This window comes from Seriola aureovittata, chromosome 3 (assembly GCF_021018895.1).
Source record: "Seriola aureovittata isolate HTS-2021-v1 ecotype China chromosome 3, ASM2101889v1, whole genome shotgun sequence".
NCBI lineage: Eukaryota > Metazoa > Chordata > Actinopteri > Carangiformes > Carangidae > Seriola > Seriola aureovittata.
This window is the reverse complement of record NC_079366.1, coordinates 10582528-10606579: the sequence shown is the minus strand read 5'-3', so window position 1 is coordinate 10606579 and position 24052 is coordinate 10582528. Positions and strand designations below refer to the sequence as shown.

Below are 24052 nucleotides of genomic sequence, written 5' to 3'. Positions count from 1 at the left end.
TAATCACTTTCTTTATATGTGTGTTTGATTTTATCGTCTAACTCTCAATGAGAAAGTGAATGAATGTATTTCTCAACATGTCAAACTTCCTTAAAAGTGTGATGAAACCAATGTCTCAATTATCAGCCACTAAACCATGTTACAGCACAGAACACATTTAGTCACAGATTATGAGGTGGCATCTGGTCTTGTTTTGTAGCTGTATCAGAGAACAGTGTGTTGAAGTTACACCATTTATGATTGATAGATTATTGCATTAGCCTATACAAAATCTGTGTTAATGTGGATTGTTTGAATGAATCTCTCCAACTTTGGTTGGATTAATGTAAAACACCATGAAATTCTGTTTCAGATACTGAAGCCAGATGTAAAAACGAGACTGAAGAGAGAGATGATCTGGAGAGGAAGCTGAATACTTCTGGTGAGTATGATGATCAAACTACATCAGTAAGAAGAGTTTGGATTTCACAGCGTGAAAGTCATAAGTGTTATGTTACTTAGAAAGTTCCCAGTTAAATATTCTTAAATTAGTTAGTTTCTCTCCACATCAATAACATAAAGTGGCACAGTTTTAAAGTGAAGTGAGTGTTTGGTTGTGAACATAACTGACTGAGTGAGAAAATAATGGTCACCTCTCCACTTAAAATGACAGTTTCACAGCGTGATTCCCTGACTGAAGAGAGAGATGAGTTGAAGAGGATCAACTCTGGTAATGAAGATGAAACTGCTCCAATACTCATGGCTTTGGATCCAAAAGGCTTCAAGTACAATACTGGGCACATTTGTGTTACAAGAGTTACATATGATGATAGCTCCAGTCACTAACAAAACAACTCATACAATAATCCACTGTTGTAAAGTTTAAAAAGGAGACAATTAAAGTGGCTTTGATTTTGAACATTCATATTACACTCATGCCCTGAAACACATAATTTATGTAAATGAACAACATTCACTCATTATGTTAACAGAAAACATTGTGTGGTTTATAATATGTGCAGTTATTAATTATAGATCAACTAGAGGAAACCAACAATGCACCTGATAGATTGATGTAAAACACCATGAAATTCTGTTTCAGATACTGAAGCCAGATGTAAAAATGTGACTGAAGAGAGAGATGAGTTGAAGAGGATAAACTTTGATAAGTTTGAGGATGAAACTACTCCAACAATCAGAGCTCAGATCTGAAAGAAACTATAGGTTTTGGACAATCACTAGTCCAAGTTGTTACTTCAGCATCTGTAGATGACTTTGTAAATCCATCAAAAAACATTCCTTTTACACACCTACAGGGAGGAATCAAAACATTTCTTATTTTATTTGACATATTTTTACCTGTTGTTTCTATGAACTGCTTGTAATCTTTATCCTGGCTAAGATAATCACTTTCTTTATATGTGTGATTGATTTTGTAATCTAACTCTCAATGAGAAAGTGAACGAATGTATTTCTCAACATGTCAAACTTCCTTAAAAGTGTGATGAAACCAATGTCTCAATTATCAGCCACTAAACCATGTTACAGCACAGAACACATTTAGTCACAGATTATGAGGTGGCATCTGGTCTTGTTTTGTAGCTGTATCAGAGAACAGTGTGTTGAAATTACACCATTTATGATTGATAGATTATTGCATTAGCCTATACAAAATCTGTGTTAATGTGGATTGTTTGAATGAATCTCTCCAACTTTGGTTGGATTAATGTAAAACACCATGAAATTCTGTTTCAGATACTGAAGCCAGATGTAAAAACGTGACTGAAGAGAGAGATGATCTGGAGAGGAAGCTGAAAACCTCTGGTGAGTATGATGATCAAACTACGTCAGTAAGAAGAGCTTGGATTTCACAGCGTGCAAGTCATAAGTGTTATGTTACTTAGAAAGTTCCCAGTTAAATATTCTAGTTCATTTAGTTAGTTTCTCTCCACATCAATAACAAAGTGGCACAGTTTTAAAGTGAAGTGAGTGTTTGGCTGTGAACATAACTGACTGAGTGAGAAAATAATGGTCACCTCTCCACTTAAAATGACAGTTTCACAGCGTGATTCCCTGACTGAAGAGAGAGATGAGTTGAAGAGGATCCTGATAGGCCTAGGTGAGTATGAGGTTGAAATTAATTATATCAATAATCAATGATCCAAAGATGTATGAGTGGGACATTGGGAGAATATGTGTGTTACATACAGTCAGCTCCTGTCAGTGCCAATATTCTCCATATATAATAAAATAAGATTATGAATAGTGAACACTTATTCTGCCTGTGCTTCTGAAACACAGTGTTTGAAGTTACTCTGTAGCATCAGGCATCTGCTCAGTTTGATGTTTAGTGGAGATATACTGAGGTCACCGTGGTGTCACAGGTTCTTGATGATACAATAAAGACTAGTTTGGATTAAGGTTCATTGTTCACTAAAAGAACAAAGGCAGTTCAATTAAGAGCACAGGACATCATAACAGTTCAACCATACAGCAGCAGTAGCTGTTACTTTTTCCCCTTTTATAACAAAAAAAATAACAAATCTCCCTTTCATCCCAATGAGAAATAATTTGTTAATTCTTGTTGTTAATGAGATGCTTCTGTTTGTCTTTATGTTCAAAAAGGATGGTTGTATTTCAGCGATAGTATCTATTACATTTCTTCTACCAAGAAAACCTGGCAAGACAGTAGAAATGACTGTCTTCAAAAAGGTGCAGACCTGATGATTATCAACAGCAAAGAAGAACAGGTACAGTATGTCTATGTGTACGTATTAAAAACACATTGATGAACGCACATTGTCTGAGGTGGAGGATGGAATCAAGTTAAGTTTAAGTTATTGATGGTTTTTTTCTCTATAAAAAGGATTTCACGAGACAGTCGAAGAAGAATGTGTGGATTGGACTCACTGACAGTGAGACAGAGGGGACATGGAAATGGGTTGATGGGACTCCACTGACAACAAGGTTCACACATTTTTCAGTCTCTAAGCAAGAAAAAGCTTTAAATCTTCTTGTGTTAAAAATAGTATTAGTGGCGATGAAAGTCTGTTTCTAATTCATTACATTTGAACTGATAGTGTGCTGTTCAACATGGCAGAGGAAATGTTTCTTGTGTTCTTTATAAAAATGTATATTTTGTTTTTTGGTTTCAGCTACTGGGCGAGTGATGAGCCTAACAATAGTGGCCCTGGAAACACAGCTGAAAACTGTGGAGAAGTGATGATGCATCAATTGGAAAATAACTGGAATGACTTATCATGTGATAATCTAAAGCTCTGGATCTGTGAATTGAAATTGCGTCCATAACTCAGCATCCCAACTCTGCAGATGTCTTTGTTAAACCCAGGACAATCCAATCATTGCCAAGAAGAAAGTGTTCCTATTGTTTTGGCATTTCATTGTGGACTTACGTCCTCACAACCTGAATATGCTCATATGTGCTTTTATATATAAATGTTTTCAGATCGGTCGGCTTTGTGTGGATGCTGTTACTGTGCTGCAGGGAAAGTGGCCACATACAGGAACAGATGTCCAACTGTGGTCACTGCTTTGTTTGCAAAAAATAATGCAAAGAATAATGAAGGGTGTAATGTATTGTGCATGTTTTGATTCATTTCTGAATAAATGTCTGCTACTTCCTCATACAATGACTGAATGTTTATAAAATTTTCTATCATGCAGTATAGGCCGGCATAAAGTGATAAAGTGGTTAGCACTGTCGCCTCACATCGAGAACATGCTGTAGTGCAACCACGACTGATGCTTAGCTTTGCAGTGCTGTTGCAATGGGACCCATTTCTGTCTTTCCTGTGAGGACTACTGCTAGAAAAAAAAGATGTCTACCTCCAACTCATTACGACTTAATTACAGCGAAGCTAAATAGTGAACCGTGAACTTAAAAGTGTATCTATGAATCCATTTAACTCAAACCTAATTAACCTATGCATACTAAGATTAAATGAACAACTCTCTATGTTCAATAACTGGTTTATAAAAGATCTGAAGTTCTGAAAAAGTACTTTGTTTCCCTGACATGGTGTAAAATGCATCACCTTCCTCTTTGAGTATACCATATACAGCCAATAATTGATATATTATTATTATCCTTTCAATCAGAAGTATATCACAGTACCTTAATGGCAATTTAAGTTGTTGTCCATCAAAATCTGCTTTGTGTGACACGTGATATTTCCAATGTCTCCAAAGACTGTAACTTCTCCATGACACTCACTTCCTTTAAATCTGTGTTGGCTTGATCACTATCGCTTGGCTTGAAATCCTGAACATGGCAGGAGAAAGAAGCAAAGATGGAAACATGAACAGATGAGGCAAACGTGGATCAGAAAATGGCATTTGAAATGCACTAGGTGTCTGTGCATATTAGTGATGTAAAAGTCAGACATACAGAAAGTCCTGATATAAGAGACTTGTTAACATCACATGCCTCTGCTGTGTTTTAGGGAACTGATCAGTTCTCTCTGTTTGCCAGCACCTGTTTCAGACAGATCACTAATTTCCCTCCAACTCTACGGCTCATGACTCGTTTTGTGTTTCTGCAGCAGATACCATTTTGTGTTGTTGTGGAATTTTGCTTCAGCCAGAACAATTGTGTATTTTTCATTCATTATTTACAGTTGGTGAAGAAATTCAGGTTTTACTCTCAACATTTAATTTAAAACAGTCTTCTAAATGAAGAGCACTTCTTTGTAAAGGAGGAAGTTTATCTTGTTATCAGGTGTCCCACAGTTTGCACATCCTCTCACTTCTTCTGTGGGAAACTACGCTGTTAATACTTACTGTCTAAATGTTGTATCATAGATGTATGTGCAGTTATTCCAGTCAACTTTTGCGACAATTCCTCGAATAGAAAAGAGTGTGAGTAAGTAACTTGCAAGGCCTCAGATATTTTGACAATTTCAATAGTGGCATCCTTTACCTAAAGATCGTGTAACTAATGATGCATCTGCTCTCATGGACGTCCATATTCATCTCCAATTTTTACTCTACTGAAAGGTTTTGTGCTACTGCGGCCTCATGTGGTGGAGGACTGCTACCACATCCTGAAGGAGTAGAGAGTCCACGTAGGGGCCACATCTGTTAAAGTGAATTATCTTGACTGATTCAAATGTTATAATTTGAGGAAAGGTTTGGGCTGAATGTTCACTTTACAGCATGTCTTCAAGACATACAATTACAGATTTTGTCGTTGTCATGACACCTGTAAAAGGCATGTCATGGTATATACACTGAACAAAAATATAAACGCAACACTTTGTTTTTGCTCCCATTTTTTCATGAGTTGACTGCCAGAAATTTGGCAGTTGCCGTCTCCACTTGCAGATTCTGTCAGACAGCTGCAGTCTGGACCTCCATCTCCAGCCATTTCCACCTGCCAGCACTGTCCCTCCACCTGCAGATTCTTCCCGGCAACTACCGCCCAGACCACCGACAACAGCCTCTGCAAGCAACCTGCAGCTGCTGCTTCTTCCTGCAGATTCTGGCAGACAGATGCAGGTCGAACCTCCAGCTACATCGCTCCAGCTCCTATACTACACTGCTCCTCTTCTCTTTGCCTCCTGCATGTTACACATTTACATTCTCAAACTGTATTTCTCATCGTACAGTCTTAATTTCTGAAATGTGACACTGTGCATAAAACCAACACACCTGAAGTGTTGTTTTTTAGGTTTTTATTTTTTCCCATGCAATAAAAGTCTGCTACACAGTCACATAAACAACAAAAAAAATCATATTATATATTGTACAATGAGGCAGATAAATATTTGGCGCTTACTCCGCCAAACAGTTAAAAAAAACAGATTCTCTCCCCCTTTTTCCCCAACATATCTTGTTTTAGTACGACTAACGCAAAGAGCAAAATATATAACCTTCCTTCTTTCACCTTAAAATAGGATATATTAATTATTTTTTTGGAATACTACAAACCTAATAATAGGCTACTCATCATACAAGAAATTCACTATATCCTACATTTAGATACATGTGTGTATCTACTGAGTTCAGCTAAACATCATCTGCAAAGTTATTCCACAAAGATCAGCCCTGATAGAATATTACAGCTCCACTTGAGAAATTGTTAATAACTGAAACAATAAAAGGAGGATATCAGAATATCAGGTAACATACAACAGAGCGAGTAGAACACGTCTTAAATGAACGGCAAGTGCATCTTCATTTTTAGCAGTTATTCTAAATTTTGAGAACAAAGATGATGGTGATGGTGATGGTGATGGTGACAGTGCTCCAGATGAGAAGCCCCACACAGCAGCCACTCGACAGATTCATAGATCCTTTACATCTTTAACCCTGTAACATGTTTAAAGGCTGCATTCCTACAAAAGGTGAACAGTCTGAAGACAATATAAGACAATATAATTACATGTATGATCTCATTCAAACAGGTCTTTCCTTTGGCAAACAGAAACTTGGGATGTGTGAAGATTCTGGGTAAAAATAAAAAGGAATTTAAGGGACAAACATGGCACGGCATCCAAGCAGCCAAACCATCTAAATGATTGTCTGTCTCATGAGGAATGGAAGTGCCCTTAAGATGACCTTTCAATTGACTCGACGCTATGATAAATTCTTTACACCCAAAGCCCTTTAAAGCTTCATCTTATAAACCTAAATGTAGGCATGATCATCCTTCATCTGAACCACGATATGAGATGTCATCCTTAAAAAAAAAAAAAAAAAAAAACACCCTCTGGACAGAGCAAAAATAATTATTGCTTTGACCAAGTGTAAGGATCACTGAGCTGAGGAGGCGCCGCCTGTTGGCAGTGATGGTCTGGTCCTCTTGGCAGCAGATTCCTCCACGGTAAAAGTGTAGTTATACTGAAAAAAACAAAAGCAAAACAAAGTGAGCATGTTCTTTGTTGGGAGAAGTTGATGTGCTCACTTCTCCAGTAAGAATGATATGGCTGAAATCAAGAGTCAGACGTGAGCCAACCTCGTTTTCGATGTCTTGGAGAGACTTTATACGGATGTTGTTTAACTGGGAGTTCAAGTGAGGAGTCTACGAGAGAGAGAGAGATATGACAAAGAGTACATGTTTTTATTTGATGCCTGAAGTGAGAATGGAGAGAAGGAGAGATGAAGTGAGCGGGGAAAATGTCAAACCTACCGTCCCGTTTGCCTGGACGTCGTATTTTGGGTGCAGACAAAAGGGAACTCCATCTAGAGCTGCAGAGAGTGAAGGTATGTTACAGGTGGGTGGGTTGTCTGCAGTGAGAAATACATGTGATGCATCAATTATATTGTTCTTGCGTATGAGGAGAGACTTGGAGTACCTGTGATTCCCTGGACATTGCTGTCGACAGGTTTGTCCAAGTTGTCCTTTGAACTGAGGCTGTAGCGTCTCTGACTCAGTTTACCATGCGGCAGTGGAGGAGGAGGGTTGCTGTGGAAACAAGCAGAAAGATATTTCTCCTATTTTTTACCTATATTTTTTATAAAGAGAGACCAGATGTGATATGATGATGTTTTAAACACCTGTATACACTAGAGCGGTACATCATCCCCCAATAAAAGTACAAATTTTGTCAATTGGGACTTCTCTATATTCGACATTTAAAAAAATACTATACCTGGGTCTGAGGGGCAGGGGCGATGGTTGCTCCAGTGAGAGAGTGCGGAGGTCCAAGCTCACACTGCGGGGTTTGGTTTGGGGTACGGGGCTGGAAAAATATCCCTTCCTGCACCACAACACGTAGCCATGGATGTCTCTGGAGATACGGCACATTTAATGACACATTAATAACAGCCTTTAAATAAACCACTTTAAATAACCACTGTGTTGATTTGAGTTGACTGATTTCAGAAATGCATTGATTAAAAAAGAGGGGAAAGTCAAATGCTTGTATGTGTGAGCGCTACCAACCCCACGTATGTGTAATGCTGCAACATCATTTTGCTTTTGGCTGTCAGTTTGATATCCAACACAGCTGTGTCCACACTGCCGACTGGGGCGACGCGCACACACACACGTTTCTTCTTCGAAACGGAGGCCTCTGGACGCACAGACACACACACACACACACACAAAGAGAGAAAGGCAGTGAGTAAATGAGACACACATTCGTAAAATCTGCATCACATATTAGGACTGTGTATTTACAACTCTGTGTGTGTGTACTCACTGGGTTCGAGGTGCTCCGCTATGTAGCAGTAACCATGAGGAATAGAGTCCTTGTCAGAAATAAGCTGAATGTCTGACACTACCATACCACCTGTCAGGTCCTATAAAGAGAGAGAGATACAGTCCATGTGTGAAGACAGGAGGGACAAGTGCAACGGCTGGTGGGAAACGTACATGATCTATTGTGGTACTGCAAAGACACAAGTAATATAGTTATTAAAAAGTAGGGCTGCACAATTAGTCGAAATATAATCGAAATCGCCAAGTGAAATATCCAAATGACAGGCAGGAGCTGCAGTTTTTTGATAAAGGTACCAACCATAAACAGACCATAAATGAAGCACTGTGGTGCTACAGAGATGCAAAATCATATTCTCCAGATGTAAGGGGATCATGCTCCTTTGGTAAGAGCCCGAGCAAAAAATCCCATCATCATCATTTTAAAAATGTTTTTCAATGAAAATGAAATTTAAAAAGGTTTTGCATATTGTTCAGCCCTATTAAAAAGTATGCAAGGCTCCTCATCACTGTTACCTTGCTGTAACAGATGTAATATCCGGACTTTATCGCAAAGCTGCGTGTGAAGTTCGCTGCTGCTCCGTCCTCTGTGATGCTGATCTGCACAAGGTCAGAGGGATTGAGAAGAGAACGGGTACCAGTTAGATATCCCACATCTGACATCATGAACATGTCTCATTAAATTAAAAGTAGGCAAGTAACATGATGAGTTGAGGCGTAAAGAGAGCGGTTGATGTTAGTGGTGGTTCAATAGTTGGACTTTTCAGTCAAGGGGAAAGTCAGAAGCTCCCATCTACCTGCAGTCAATTTGATGCCGGTCAACAGAATGAGACTGTGGTTGAGCTTCTGCATTTCCTGAGTGTGGAGCTGTTTATTAGAAGCAGGCAGCGCTCAGGAAAAACAAATGTGCTCGGTCCACTTGAGGACAAGATGAAAAAACTGTACCAATTCGTACGATTTAGACTACAGTTATTGTTGAATAGTTTGTCGATGCTGTTCATTCAAGCTATAAATATTAGACTTTTACATCCAATGGCTGCACAGCGTCCTGTTTTTTCTGCTGGATCTTCAGAGAAGGAAGTTTACAGTCAGTTGACGGCACTTTTAAACAACCAAGCTGTTTCTCAGAGGTCAAGTTTCCAGCTCAACACTCACACTGTCCTACTAAAACTTTCCAACAACATTTGACTCAGAGGCTGCAGCACTGTCTTTGTATTGGACCTTGCTGACATACTGGGTATTGTAACTGATCTCTGTCTATGATGAGACAGACTGAAATAATATGGCTGGTCAAATTTCAGCCCCATCCATACATGTTTCACTGTGAGTGTTTCCACTTTTCCTTCCACTGCGAGGCATTGTGGATATAAATCTCTTCTTCCCTTCATTTTAATCTGGGAGCGCAAACTTCAGACCTTTCCTCCGTTTGCAAAATACTGCACACAACTTTTTTATGAGCAGACAAAACCATTGCAACGCTCTCTCTCTTAGCCTTCAGAAAGAATCTATTAATCGTTTACAACTCAGTGAAGCCCAGCTACGAATACAGCTGCTCCCGCTCTTGCTGAGGCTAAGGACATGGATCATACCACTCTGGTTACATGTCAGTTTTTCTAGATTGGTTTAAGGCTCAGATGAAAGCACAGAAGAGAGCAGGGAGTGGATCTTTCAGCTTGTCAGTTACAAAAACAAGTAAGGGAAGATTTAGCGACACCAATGAACTATTGTATATATTAAACTGTATAAACATTAAATCTACATCTCTGTTCTTACCATGGTGAAGTCTTTGGGGCAGGTGCTGGTGTTGGAGGTCCACGCCACTGATGTAATTGGGCGGACTCCCCCGCGCTCCATCAAGGACATCTGGGGAAGACAAGCAAAGAGCTGTATATCAGGATGTTAGAGGGGAAACAAGAACAGAAATTCAGATGTGTGTTGAATATAAAAATCTATTTATTTTTGATTATTTTAATCAGTGTAGTCCATTCATGATTGTAAACATGAGATTATTGTGGTGGCAGAGGTTTCCATTATCTTTAACTATTGTAGGAGTGTCCTCTCTCTGGGACTTAATGGCATTAGAGAGCCAAGTCGTTGTGTCCGTGTGACAAAACTCACAGGGGACTCACAGAGGTAAACAGGCTACGATTCAGTCTAAGAATTCATGTTATCCTAAGGATACATTGTCCAGGACAGAACGATCGAATTCAGTCTAAATAGTTGAGTTATCGTTATCCGTTCAAGGACAGAAAGAAACTGTTCAGTGCAAAAATTCATCCCTAAATAAGGCAGCAAGTTAGTTGACAAGGAAGTGGAAGTTTATTCTGGGATGTTCTGCAGTTCCCTTTGTATGAGACGTTTTTATATCTTAAAGTTCTTTTGTCAAACGCCCCCATTCTGATAGAAAGCAGGGGTGGTTGATATGAATAAAATCTTCTATCAATGTATGTGTGATTTTATATCATCATATTGATATTGAGATCACGTACTCAACAAATCAAAGTACAACTTTACATTCTTGTTAAAAATCATATAAAAATATAAAGCAGCCCTCCTAATTGATTTCATTATAGACAAATTCATATTGTCTCATGGTATATTATTCTCAACTCTGAACGTTTTTGGGTTGTGACTTTGAATTTTTATTAATTGTCATATGGCTAGAAACTGAAAACTGTCCTCAATTTTCACAAGATAAAGCAAAATTCAGAAAAAAGGAATAAAATATGTCAGTTTAAAGAAAAAACCAGTAAAGTAAATTTATGAGGGTGAGTGATTCATTTTTAAGGAACAAATGCCAGAAACTAATGGAAAAAAAAGAACCCTATTTAATGTGAACTGTGAAGTTAGGACAGATGTTAAGACATTTATTTATTTATTGATTGACTCGCCTATGCTTACTTACGTGGCACTTATTGTTATTGTTTCTATTTTAGTATTTGTGTGAGAAATCATCACCAGCCAGATGCAGGTAAATCAATCCTTGCTGATTTCTGACAGTTTAACTGCTTTACCAGCAACTCTAACATCCGCATTACACACTTTTACATTCTTTAAGTTATCAGTTATTTATATTAATAATACAAAAAATATTAATTGTTAATGTTAATTATTAATAAAGGCTGTTTTGGAGTCATATTCCATGTACTTTAATGACAAACCGAGTTTACCTTACAATTAGCGATTGTTCCATTGACAAAACTTCGCTGTTTCTTGTTCAAAATTAGCTCAAATCTTTTTGTTTCGTGAGTCAACGAATAAAATCATAAAAACACACACTTACTTTGCGTTTGTATTCACTTCTGTCTCTTCGAGGTGTTATGGTTCGGAAGGCAAACAACTTCTTAGTTATCAGCCGAAATTTCTTGGTCTTCCTCGTCAAAGCAGGAAGTACTGAATCCATTCTGACTCCAACTCCCGTCACACCACGCGGCAAGACGTCTGGCGTCATTAAATGCAAACTCAAGTGCGAACACAAGAGGGCAGCATTACAGCTGTGTGAAATTAAACAAGCCGTTTTCACAGCTGCAATTCAAAGTGCTTCTTTCGTCTAAAGTAGTTTGTACACGAACTCTTCTCTGTGTTCTGGCCTTTTTAAAAGCGGGTTGTGCTGGTAATGTACTTAAATGACAAAGAAGAGATGAACATTGAGTCTGTTTTAGCTCGCTCACAAAAGGCTACAGGATATGTTTGTGTGGTGCAGCCTAGAGGGAGTGCTGACAGCATGATCAATTCTCATTTAGGCTTCATGAAACTGAGGTTAAGGAGAGGGGAGAGGAGGATAATGGAAGAGGTAAGATGAGGAGAAGTGCTATAGGTCATTCCTCTGTGCAACAGACCTCAGTTTCTGTCTGAAAACTGCATGATATATTTATCTAAAAGTCACTCCGACATACACTATACTGCTTTTGTAAATATTCACTAATGCACACTAGGGCACAAATGTGTATTCATCCACAGCTGAAAGTAGTCCCCAACAAAGCCTACTGTTTGCTTATGTAGTATTTTGCTAAAATTAAAAAATTAAAAAAGTGTCCAGCTGTTTTGGAGAATTAACCAGCATTTCATGAGATGAAACCAAATATTTCAAACGCTTTTTAAAAGATTTATCTCTCTGGCCAAAATCAGCAGGCATAGCATGGAGTTGAGCGCCACAGACAAGGAAGATAAAACCAAAAGAAATGGACCTGTGATGTTGGTGTTTTTATAGGATTTGTTGACAGTAAACAATATAGAATAGTGCCAGCTTTATCCTTTAATGTTCTGTTTTCATTTGCACACTTTGTGGACTGACTGAAAATAATATTAATATACTATCTAACAGCAGCAGCTGGATGAAATCCAGACAGGGAATGTTTAACTGAGGACACTACTCTGGCGTTAGGGTCTTCTTATTTTTCCCAAAGTGAAAGTATCATCTGTTGTGAGTACAGAGAAATACACAAGTACGGAGAAAAAGACATGACTCTTTATCTTTAATTATAATGTTCCTCACACAACATGGAGGCAGCTGCATACACAGGCTTGCTCCAGCTTAAGACTTCAGCTCGATATATCATTAAGGATTAAGACCCTTTGATAGCTAGAGAGAATACACACTCCTAACAGACAGAGACACACAACTGAATCAGCTTCAATATGTGTGAATGTGAAATTGAGAGGGGACACTTGATTGGAGCATCCAGAGGTGCACAGGTCCCTGTTGACATGGCAACACGCAGAGCAGACCACAGGGGGAGGTTGTAGGGGGGTTGAAGCAGGTGGACTGTTCCATCTTGATCAAGAAAGAAATCAGTGTTTATTCAAAGTATTTAGCCTTATTGGTTGATTGGCTAATTAATTAGAACGAGCCAGCTGTAATCTGCTGAGACTAAGACAGGGGAAAGGGGGGCAAATTGCCAGTGAATACATGTGTGTCCTAATGTCTGTATGCTGTGAATCAGCCTGTGTGTGAGGTGGAAGTAAATATGAGAGTGATAGACTCTTGCTGGGTGCTAGGAGTCATTCATCTTTTCCATCGATCGGCCAGCAGACACATGTCCTCACTCATGAGAACACAAGCACAAGCTTCTCAGAAGGATGAAGTCTCAATCACACCAAATTGAGCAAAAAACCAAACAAAAACAATATTGTCTGGTGTCTGTCTGATTTTCAATCATCCAAGTTCACACACAGGTACACACAGGGCTTCCCCACAACTTGTGCAGAAGTGCACATGAGACCACTATGGCCTATGATCCTGGCAAGATGCTGGGGACTTGCTCATGTTCAACCCAAACAATTAAAATGATTATTTTTTTTTTTATGATTATGATTATTTATTTCAATGAAACTTTGCTGAAGTAGCAAGAATTTGGTGTTAAATATATTTAACAATATGATATTATACTACTATCATCAGAAACCATTGAAGTCTTGCCACAAACAAATGAATCAGTGGTGAAGACAACATTTCAGAAGCCACACAGTAAGGCTCTAGCCTCCAATATCTGAACAAATATTAATCTTTATTTAAAAAACAAAAAACTGATCTGCATCAGACTGAACAACATTGTTTCCATGGTGAAATGGTGGCATCTTCCCGGTTTCAAATCAAACTGCAGCACAATCCGGAGCCGTAGGCATTGGCCTACTGATGGAGAGCTGCGTCAAGACAACCACAAACACTCAGAACACGACCGGAATTTAATCAGTGTTGATTTCAAAATAAAAGTAATAAAACTACAACAGTGCACAACTTGGACAACTGTTTCATTTCTGTGTTGGTTATCTGTGTTTGCAAGGTAGCGAACATTATTGTAAGTAATGTTTCAGAAGTGCGAGTTTTTATGAATATTCTGCAGCCACTGTATTTCAGTGACCATGTCAGTCAAGGTGAGTTGACATGGGTATGCTGTAAAAATCATTTTGCTGTAGACATGCAGTAGTCATATCTCTTGTCTCACAATAGAGCTAATGGATTAGGGCAGATATGCAGGGGATGTGTGTTTAATGCAGCACTGTAATTGGTGGGTGAGCTGTCCAGAGTATACATGTCTCTCTATGAGTCTAGAACAGTGGCATTCAATTTTGGCATTGAAAACAAAATTTGACAATGAAAACGTGTCATTTTCAATGCCAAAATTGGACTGTTTGAGACCCATACCTCTCTACCGTTGTCTCCTGGGACACAAACTTTGGACGACCCTGTGCAGAAAAGGCAATTTATTTGGATTGATGGATATTATTATGCTAATGTATAATTCTGCCATTGTCAGGTGCTGATGAGTAGAAATAAAGGTTCAGACATCCAGACACAGACCTGGCGCCTAATGCAATTGTAAAAACCGAGGCACATTACAAATATCGTTTATATCTGCATTTTTCTATTAGTCTTCGGACTGGAGCGTTTGTATGTTTTGGCGTTTTACATTGAATTCTGCTGTCAAATCAAACATGTTAGTGTGTATTAATTTGAAATGTTTGAGCGGAAGTTGCCTGTATTCATGTTGCGTGTCTAGACGGTGGAGAGCATTGCTCCGTGGTGTTTGTCTGGGAAGAGTGGAGCAGCAAAACTGCTCCAGAGCCGTGTGGGGAAATAAAAGAGGAATAAGCATCACTATAGCACTAACCCCGCCGTGTGAGACTGGGACCGAACCTGATGGAGGAAGCTCCTCGGGGAGACCTTTCCTAGACCGCCTTGTAGGTTCCCCTGTCGGTTCACACTTTTAATGACCGAGCAGGGATGGGACCCATGACTGGAGGGGGAGCGGGCAGAGACTGCGACATCAGAGGGACTTCCAGGTCAACAGATAAATAACCTTTTAACAACATTCAGCCCAGGAAATGCTGTGGCTTAATTAAAGTGTTCTCTTTAATATTTAAGAGACTGCGGTTTGGGAAAGGGCCGTGTCATGTAGGGCAGGAATGAGTTAGTTTGTTGCTCATATCAAACCCTCTCTCCTTGTGTGACCGTCTACAATACCTTATATTTTCTCTTTAAGCTTTTCCAACCCTTCGGAGGCCTCCTGGTTTTGTCTTTTCAGACCTGAGTACAACAGACACAAACTGTAATATTTGATGAATTGTGCCCTCCCGTGGTAAAGAAGAACCACAGTCTGTAGAGCCATAGTTGAGTTGTTTTTGCCCCTTTTCAGATTAGTAAAACTGCTGCTCTTTATTTTGTTATGAGGGAAGACAACCGTCCAGCTGAAGCATCACATGTTGTCACTTTTGACACTTTGTTTTGTTTTTTCTTGAAAAACTTTTCAACCTCTCAGTAATCTAAGTGCTGAGAGTTAGGGCCTTTGTAGACCTCCTCCTCCCATCTGTCCCTCTTCATTAGGATAAGAGCCACAGTGGAGGTATGGAGGACCAGGTCCGCCTGATGTCGGCTCATATTGGAGTAACTGGACTGTCTCAGGAGGACGCAGGTGATCCTGACGACATAAGGAAACATCATAACTTCGGCCAGCCGCAGCAGCACATTGGTGACATCCTCCAGCAGATCATGGCCATCACAGAGGAGAGGCTGGACGAGGCCCAGGCCAGGTAATAACAGAGGCACAAGACCAGAGCCTGATAGAAGACAGAACATGTCATCACAGTGTCCCTCTATAATATTATAAAAACAGCCCCCAACCCCAATACTGCTGAGGACCACTAACCACTAACAACTTTAACTCCACATACCTGATCAACAAACAAACACCTGCCACCTGTAATCCAACAGAAACCAGTGCCAGATAATGAATATCAAACTGAAGAGGTTTTATGTTTTACAGGACAGGCACCTTGAAATTCACAGTTTATCATAATAGTGATTATTAACCCCCAAATGTCTATAGACACAGAGTTTGTTCTCCTCCTCTCTTCTGTTCTCTCTTTCTCTCTTTCCTCACTAAGGTGAGAGAGTTCAGGTGAATTGGACAGACATGTGCTCAGGCCTGTTTTCAGTCAAAGGCCTAAACAGGTCTGGTTTCACACTCAGTTCAGCACTAACTTGCTTTGTGTCTCCATGATCTAATGTTGTTGGATGACAGTGTCTGTAGCATGTAGTCTATAAATCTACCAAATAATGTAACACGCTGTTTTCCTGCCTTTCATTTCCATACAAGGAAACACGCTCTAAACTACCACAGAATGAAACCAGCCCTCTTCAGTGTCCTGTGTGAGATGAAAGAAAGGACAGGTAAGTTGTCCGTTTGTCACTTTTTATTTGTTTTATTTCTTACATAAGCCAGTGAAGAAAAAAGGTTGCATGCTGATTAGGTTACGTTCTTTCAGTACAGTCATGATTGTAGTTGGGATTAACCCCAGAGTTACATGCTCATACATTATGTTGAACTTCCTGTTTCAGGATTATAAGTATTTCATCAGATGAGGTTGAATTGTGATATAATGATAAGGGGAAGTAATATTAATTTCATAATATTTTGAAGATTTAATTCACTGTCATTTATATCTTTGATAGTGAGTCGTATGATGACACATCTGCAACAGAGACTGAGAGAGAGATCGGAGACAGATAAGCAGATTTTATATTAGTCCAGCTACATTTTCCCAGCCTTCTTATCACCTCTTGCGACTTGTTATTAATGCGTTGTCTCTCTTTCTCCCTCTCTTGCTCTTGTGCTCAGTGTGTCGCACACTCGCGCCTTCAGAGTGTGGTGGGATTTTTCTAAAACTCATCCTCTGCTGGCTGCCTTGGTGATTTTTGATGATGACCTCCTCCATATGCTCAGATGGTGAAAAGGCTAGAAGCACTACTGCTGGAGGAGCGTCATAACAACAGACGCATTTGACTGAGAAATTCATGGGAGCAACAGGATCGTCAGAGAATCTGGGTGATTAATGTTGGGAGGTTAAGATGATGTGATGTTGAAGTAGCTCTCATTTCTTGTGATTTACATGGATAAACTGAGCGGTGTCGGGATGGTTGATACAAAGATTTATAGCTAAGAAGATCTAAATATTATGTCTTGACTTCGGTATCCTCATTCAGTCCCACCCCACTGATGCACAGCAGTGGTTCTGAATTTACAGTAAAGGGACTTTACTTCACTCTTGAGTGGAGCGCTCCTTCCACACGAAGCACAGGGAAGTGTGAACTACACAGAAGGTTATTATTGCCTCATTTCATTCACTTCACAGGGGAAGCCGGAGGTTGGCAGCAGGAGGTATAGAGCGTTTCCAGTACAACTTGTTGTCTACCATCTAGCTTTTTCACACCCTCACAGCTTGAAGTTACAGAATTCAGCCCCAAGTCAATTTGCACCTATTGAGGATGTAATTCTTTAAAAATGGGTCACGTATATATATATAGTTTGATTTTTCAAAAAGGGTGTGTAATTTCTTAGGTTAGTTTCTTTGGGTTTCTCTAAAAGTTACTCCAACAGAAGTGAACAGAGCATTTATTGGGGACTATTTTCAGCGGTGCATTAACACACATTTTGTGCTTAATTGAGTTTTTATGGCAGCAGGACACTGTATGAGGGATTGACTGAAAATAAAGTGGCCTTGTTCATGGTAAAGAGAATAACTTGCGTGAAAAAGGCGATGGGCAGTTGTTGTTACCTTTTCTTTGTCCTCGGTACGTACTCATCGGTGTAACACGTCACATGACTGCAGCAGTCCCAAACACAACCCCCTCATCTGGATATATCTGCCTATGTCCCTGTCGTCCTGTTTCCTCCTCTTTTCTTTCCTTCCATACCCCTTCGTCATGTTATTCCCCATATAACACACCATTCGTTATCATCCCCACAAAATAGGACAGAGGCAAAAGACAGAGCGCTGCAAACACGGGAGGTGCGGACGGGAAAAGAAACAAAAAGAAGGAGAGATTTAGTGAGAAGAATATGGTCAGGGATGGACAGATTGATGGAATAGTTGGACGTGGAGGCTTTAATGGTTGTGTTTCATGGTTTGGCAAACAGTTGATTATCTCTAGACCCCAGAGTCCTGTCAGTACAAACAGACTCTCAGTGGGGGACAGTTCATCGCCAACGGCCCCAACTGAACTCACAAAGCTGGATTTACTCTGCCACTGCTCATCTCCGCTCAAACTGTGTGCGAGTGTCTGTGTGAATGTTTGCCCAGTGTCAGGCGGTGGGGGCAGTCTTGTAGGCTGGCCCAAACTAATTATGAATTAATTAACATGAATAGGACCTCACCTCCTTCAAATACCAGTGATTCTCTCTCTCTTACCCACTCTGTGGCTGTCCTCACTTTCCTCACACGACTGTTTTGTTATACAGTCAGTTGCCGGTTTATTAGGTACACCTTGCTAACAGTCCAATACAATAGTCCAACAATACATCCTACCTTCTTTAAACGTCACAATGTGAAGGTTTTGTTTAAATGTTTTTACGTGAGTGTTAATTCAGCTTCATGTTCATTTTGGAGGCTGCAGTTTATGGTTCTGTTGAATTGTGTGTTATATTCAAAAGTTAAGTCTTCTCAGACTTCTTAGTCATATTAGAAACATCTCTCAGTGTAACACAATAACAACGCAGTATGAAGTAAAAAAACATCTTTTTACCTTGTTTTATCACATATATCAGGTTGTATTGATCAACCTCCTTTTTTTCTTGGGGTTGGGATGTTGGAAAGTAGGGATGTGTAATTGAAAGAGGAAGGGAAAGGGGGGTGTGGACATGGAGCAGCATGTCTTTGTAAACTGTAACTCCCCCTACGACCCCTCTTTATCCATATCTCCGAGACACAGGGTGATCCTCTTTGTAATCTGCAGCCATGTGAGCCACTTATACATGTGCACATTCAGGACATTTATGTTGACTGTACTGGCATGATTGTGTGTGTGTGTTTGTGTGTGTGTGTTTGTGCCTGCGAGTTGCTGTCTTTTATAGTATGATGTTAATCTGCCATGTTGTCCTGGGTTAGGAGCAGTGTTCAAATTCTCAGAAATAACATCAAGGTTATCCAGTGCAGTGCACTTGTAGTAGTACCGCTTGATACATGTCTTATAGAGGGGTAAAAACTGTGTATATCTGTGTGTGTGTGTGTGTGTGTGTACTGTAGAGGTGAGCCAGATGCAGAAGCTGTCATTGGCCTCGTTATGGGATTATCAATGTGAGTCGATCCGTGGAACTACCTTGTAATTGCCTCCTAATTTGCATAACAGTGCAAACTAACGACCTCTCAAATGAGCTCTCATTTTTCACAGGATCTTTAGTCACTCCTTAAGAACTGCCGTTAATTATGGCTATGTGTGTGTGTGTGTGTGTGTGTGTGTGTGTGTGTGTGTGAGTGTCTTTTTTTGGTTCAGGGATGCCAAGGAAAGCTGGCATCGCTACCATAGTAACAGCTACTGTTTCTCTTTTCTTAAACCTCGCCCCATGTCAGTGTGTTTTTCTTGTCTCTGTCCTCTCCTCTCTCACTCCAGTAGCCCCAGTGAACAGACCAACAGATGCTGCTTTAGACTTGATCTCCACTACTGCCGACAGCAAACACGCCCCCACAAACAGTGCTGGAGCCTTCTTATAACATCCAGTGTTTATGCTGTTGGCTATTCCTATTAAACTAGATTTCCCTGAACTTCAGCTACGCTGTCTGCTTAGACTGTGTGTCTGAACCAGTGAGGAGTTGTTCTAGCAGTGTTACTTTCTTTGTAGGTCATTCTAATGTAGAGATCATCAAGTGGCCGTTGTTATGTGTTGTCTTGGAAGAGACTGGGCCAAACCTGTCTAAAGCATGTGAGGTTAAGAACTGGAGTTTGTCTCTTGAGTGCCTAGCAGATGATACATTTTCTACCTTGTGTTTGAGCAAACAAATGGGAGGAAGGACCAAAATAAAAAAACCTGAACATATAGTGTGGAAATAATGTATGTGGGTTCAAGCACTGAGAGCTACTGTGCCCTCTGCTGGTTGCAAAGAGAAACTGTAGTTGTGCTCGAAAAGACTCCATCAAATCCCTTAGTTTGTGCCGGTGCGTTGCACAAAAAGTACTACAAGTAATGCCGTATGCTGTGGTGTGCAGAGTGAAAAATGCCAATGTGAAGAAAAGAGAAAACATTGTACACCAAACCACAAACAGTACATCACGTTTGATTCATGAGATCCTTTTATTTCTTCATCACAAAGTGGGTACACAGCATGACACAATGACTATATTTATCCTTCAAAGTGTAATAAAATAGTTAATCACAGTGATATAAAAACTGCAAAGAAGCTACTTATTATGCAAAAATATCTTATTTATCCATTTATATTGTAGACACTGAAACATGCTACTTACCAACAGGAATTACAGTGTTTGGAAGCATCTTAAAAATTGGACTGAATGCCAGTGGGTTGTGTGCATAGTGTTTACTGACGCCATGTAGCTGTACAAACTTATCCTCATGCAGTGTGCATCCTGAGGCAGGATTTCTGAATTAGCATTACAGTGTTACATAAGCACAATATACAAGGTTATTATTCTGCTTCCCATTTCCCTCGGCTCTTTTCACCCTTTAATGTCTTTTGTTGAGTTTCACTCTCTTCCCAGTGCTATTGATAATAATTTGTGGCAATTTTGAGCATATAAAACTTGATCTCTGGATGACCCAGGTAGAATATCCAAACATGTTTTCATTGCCAATCAAGGCCCCTTAAAAAAACAAAAAAATAAGGATTAAATCACACCTGATGATGCCATGACAGTTTCTTTACATCTCCACAGCCCTGAGTATCCGAGGCGTCCAAGAAGAGGAGCCTCCAGACCCTCAGATCATGCGACTGGACAACATGCTGTTAGCGGAGGGGGTTGCGGGTCCTGAGAGGGGCGGGGCCTCTGCAGCGGCAGCAGCTGTTGCAGCAGCGGCTGGAGGATCGCCTGATGATGGATGCTTTGAAGACGCAGACTACAGAGAGAAGCTTGCTCAGATACGACAGATCTACCACACTGAGCTGGAGAAATATGAACAGGTTTGATATGTCGGCAAAAAAGTTAGAAGAGGTTTTACAGAAACTTTAGGACAAAAATTCTCAGTAAAGCTTTTAAGTTAGGAAAAAATACAGTTGTTTATTGTAACAATTATAGAATAATTACAATGTACCATATGACTGAGCTACCATTTTTTCTAAATATAGTATTTTTGTTTTTTATTATTTTGGTCAGTGAATGGCTCAACAACACATGTGTGAGTATGTTTGAATCCTTTCTTTGTCCTTCTGTCTCGCCATCACACCTGATCTACTCACCCCTCCTCGCATGCAGGCCTGCAGTGAATTCACCAACCATGTGACGAACCTGCTGAGGGAACAGTCCCGCACACGACCCACCTCACCCAAAGAGAACGAGCGACTGGTGGAAATCATCCTCCGCAAGTTCAGCGCTATCCAGATGCAGTTAAAGCAGAGCACATGTGAAGCTGTCATGATCCTCCGCTCCAGGTTCCTGGATGCCAGGTTGTTTATCTTCCTGACTCCTCTCAACTTAAGTCTTCCAGTGTGTGTCAAAGTGTATTTACAACCCGGTGAAGAAGAGTATTGGCTGTTTTCTGACAGTTACATGTTGCAATCGACACTTTTCTGACAGGCGGAAACGGAGAAACTTCAGCAAGCAGGCGATAGAGATTTTAAATGAATATTTTTACTCCCACCTGGCAAACCCCTACCCCAGTGAGAAGGCCAAGGAGGAGCTGGCCAAGAAGTGCTCCATCACTGTTTCTCAGGTCAGGGCATCAAAAACACACTGAGGAAAAAAGAAAACTTTGGAACATAAAGAAATGAATGAAGCACAGATTTAATACTTGGACGTGGTTTAGTGTAATGAATCACAATGAATCTCTTGGCTTGTAATTTACTTTCTTTTTTCTTTTTTACCTCTCTAACTGTCTCAGGTGGCCAACTGGTTCGGAAACAAGAGGATTCGGTACAAGAAGAACATCCTAAAGTTCCAGGAGGAGGCTAATCTGTATGTCATGAAAACCGCTGTGGACGCTGCTAGTGTTTCTTCACAGACTAGCCAAGCCACCTCCTCAGCCACACCAAACTCAGGTGCAAACACACGAACACACGCGCACGCACACACACACACACACACACACACACACACACACACACACACACACACACACACACACACATGCACCTTAGTCGCACTTTCTGCCTGGTCTGACTCATGTCATCATGAAATCTGTCACTAAGCACCTTTACATCCACACTGGTCTCTGTTGTGCCTTCTCCTGGTTTTAATCACATTCAGGATATGGAATATAATAAACCTGGTTATTATCTGTGGAGGAGTGTCTTTGCAGCACCCCAGCAGAATGTGGGCCCCTTTCTGTTGAGTTTGTGGTTGTGTTTTAGTGTTTGTTAGGTATTAAAACGTGTGTGTGTGTGTGTGTGTGTGTGTGTGTGTGTGTGTGTGTGTGTGTGTGTGTGTGTGTGTGTGTGTGTGTGTGTGTAAAATCTGCTAACCCAAACCCAGCCTTTGAGGAACCATCTTCTCACTTTCTCCATGTGAGTATCTACATAGTTACACACTGTTGCTATAGTTACACACTCCCCAGCTGAGTAGTCATGGTAACAGCCTTTCCCCGCATTTGCGTGTGGTACGATGTGACACCTTGTCTATACCCTATCGACGTAGTTCTTTTAAATACTATATACTGCACTGTATCACCCACTGACCCTGAACACTAGATTGTTGTTGAGCATTAAAGGAAACATTCACACTAAAATGTAATTCTGTTAAAAAGCGAGCAGGTTATTTACACCAGTTGCTAATTGGTGTATTTTTAGTTAATGTTGCGGAGAATTTAAATATAATCATAATAATCAGATTATTTACGCATTAAAGTGGATGCAACAAAATAACTTTTAATATTTTTTTATTTAAAATTATGCACTGAACTTGACAGATGTATACTTTAACACCGTCAGTGAATGTGAGGGTACATTTTTCCTTTTACAGCTAACATGCTGTCCCACTCTGAATGTCCTCTGCAGGTTGCTGGTGGCTGGCAGGACAGTGATGATCCCTCCTCTCACCTCCCCTCACCCGAGCACCAGGCAGGTTGTGCTGTCACCTCCACCTGATGTTGTGCTGTCCCCTCCCTACTCCTCATCCTGCTCCTCGATCTAATACAAACTCCGACTGTAGGCTGACCTCCAGCCGAGCCATAATCAGACTCTCCAACTCTTTTTTAAACATTGTTTTTTTGGTGCTGATCCTATCTTCTGCCTCTCTCTACGAGTTTTTCACCCTTTCACATTTAAACAAATAATAATACATCATAATTACTCGTCACATTTTTATTCTCATTAAAAAATAGGTCACTGATGACAACAATTTTTTTCTAAAAAAATACTGCTTCACTATTAAGGGTTGTAGACTATGTAGTCATGTTTAGATGTTGAATTAGGATAGTCTTTTTTTCTTTTTCTTTTTTTTCTTTTATTCCTTTTTTACATTTTTTTATAAGAAAAATGTTGTGATAGAAAATGTATAAGCGCAGCGCAACAACCAAACCAATGAATAAACACATTGTCACTTATTACATTTTTGTATTCTCTGTTGTTTGGGGATATATTTCCTTCTCTTTACTCTGTAAATACTATATTACATATTAACAGGTATATATTTCTTAAATGCTTCTGAAGCAGCCAAACTGAAGAGGCTTTAGACCCAGGGGACCAGGCCTAGTTTGTTGTGTACATGTGCACACCTGAACTACTAAGCCAGTATTAATAGTTATATCCAGTTTCAGGTCATACATGACCTGTGAGACCATGTGTTCCCTCTAGTGTTGAGCGCTGTCACCACATCTAATTGGCTTCTGGATATTTTCGTTTTTCCAGCCTAACCACGTTCACTAAATATCATTTACTCCACAAACAGCTGTTTTCTCTTCTCTGTTTTCTCTTCTTTCTTTTTCTAGCTCATTTAGTTTTATCCTCAGT

General features: G+C 40.0%; 2 protein-coding genes across 2 annotated transcripts; one reads left to right on the top strand and one right to left on the bottom strand.

Moving 5' to 3' along the window:
- Positions 1 to 5657: 5657 nt before the first annotated feature.
- mvb12a (multivesicular body subunit 12A) lies at positions 5658 to 11575 on the bottom strand. Its single transcript, XM_056371943.1, has 10 exons — positions 11445 to 11575; positions 9935 to 10024; positions 8678 to 8761; positions 8145 to 8244; positions 7886 to 8015; positions 7593 to 7730; positions 7296 to 7405; positions 7130 to 7188; positions 6956 to 7021; positions 5658 to 6840 (listed from the first exon to the last, which is right to left on the bottom strand). The coding sequence occupies exons 1-10, from the start codon at positions 11562 to 11564 to the stop codon at positions 6754 to 6756; spliced, it is 984 nt and encodes a 327-aa protein (XP_056227918.1). The 5' UTR covers positions 11565 to 11575; the 3' UTR covers positions 5658 to 6753.
- Positions 11576 to 14664: 3089 nt separating this feature from the next.
- On the top strand, positions 14665 to 23651 carry LOC130166535 (pre-B-cell leukemia transcription factor 1-like). Its single transcript, XM_056372210.1, has 8 exons — positions 14665 to 15691; positions 16258 to 16331; positions 20826 to 21070; positions 21363 to 21553; positions 21684 to 21819; positions 21988 to 22144; positions 22578 to 22609; positions 23099 to 23651. Exons 1-8 carry the CDS (start codon positions 15507 to 15509, stop codon positions 23186 to 23188), a joined length of 1110 nt encoding a protein of 369 aa, XP_056228185.1. The 5' UTR covers positions 14665 to 15506; the 3' UTR covers positions 23189 to 23651.
- Positions 23652 to 24052: the final 401 nt, after the last annotated feature.

Excerpts from the sequence above, each read along its gene's own strand:
- mvb12a (XM_056371943.1), bottom strand. The coding sequence starts at position 11,564 with ATGGATTCAGTACTTCCTGCTTTGACGAGGAAGACCAAGAAATTTCGG. Across the intron at positions 7,189-7,295 it reads CAATGTCCAGGGAATCACAG|CTCTAGATGGAGTTCCCTTT; the intron begins GTACTCCAAGTC and ends CACTCTCTGCAG. Across the intron at positions 6,841-6,955 it reads TCCAAGACATCGAAAACGAG|TATAACTACACTTTTACCGT; the intron begins GTTGGCTCACGT and ends TGTTTTTTTCAG.
- LOC130166535 (XM_056372210.1), top strand. The coding sequence starts at position 15,507 with ATGGAGGACCAGGTCCGCCTGATGTCGGCTCATATTGGAGTAACTGGA. Across the intron at positions 22,145-22,577 it reads CTCAGCCACACCAAACTCAG|CCTTTGAGGAACCATCTTCT; the intron begins GTGCAAACACAC and ends ACCCAAACCCAG. Across the intron at positions 22,610-23,098 it reads CATCTTCTCACTTTCTCCAT|GTTGCTGGTGGCTGGCAGGA; the intron begins GTGAGTATCTAC and ends TGTCCTCTGCAG.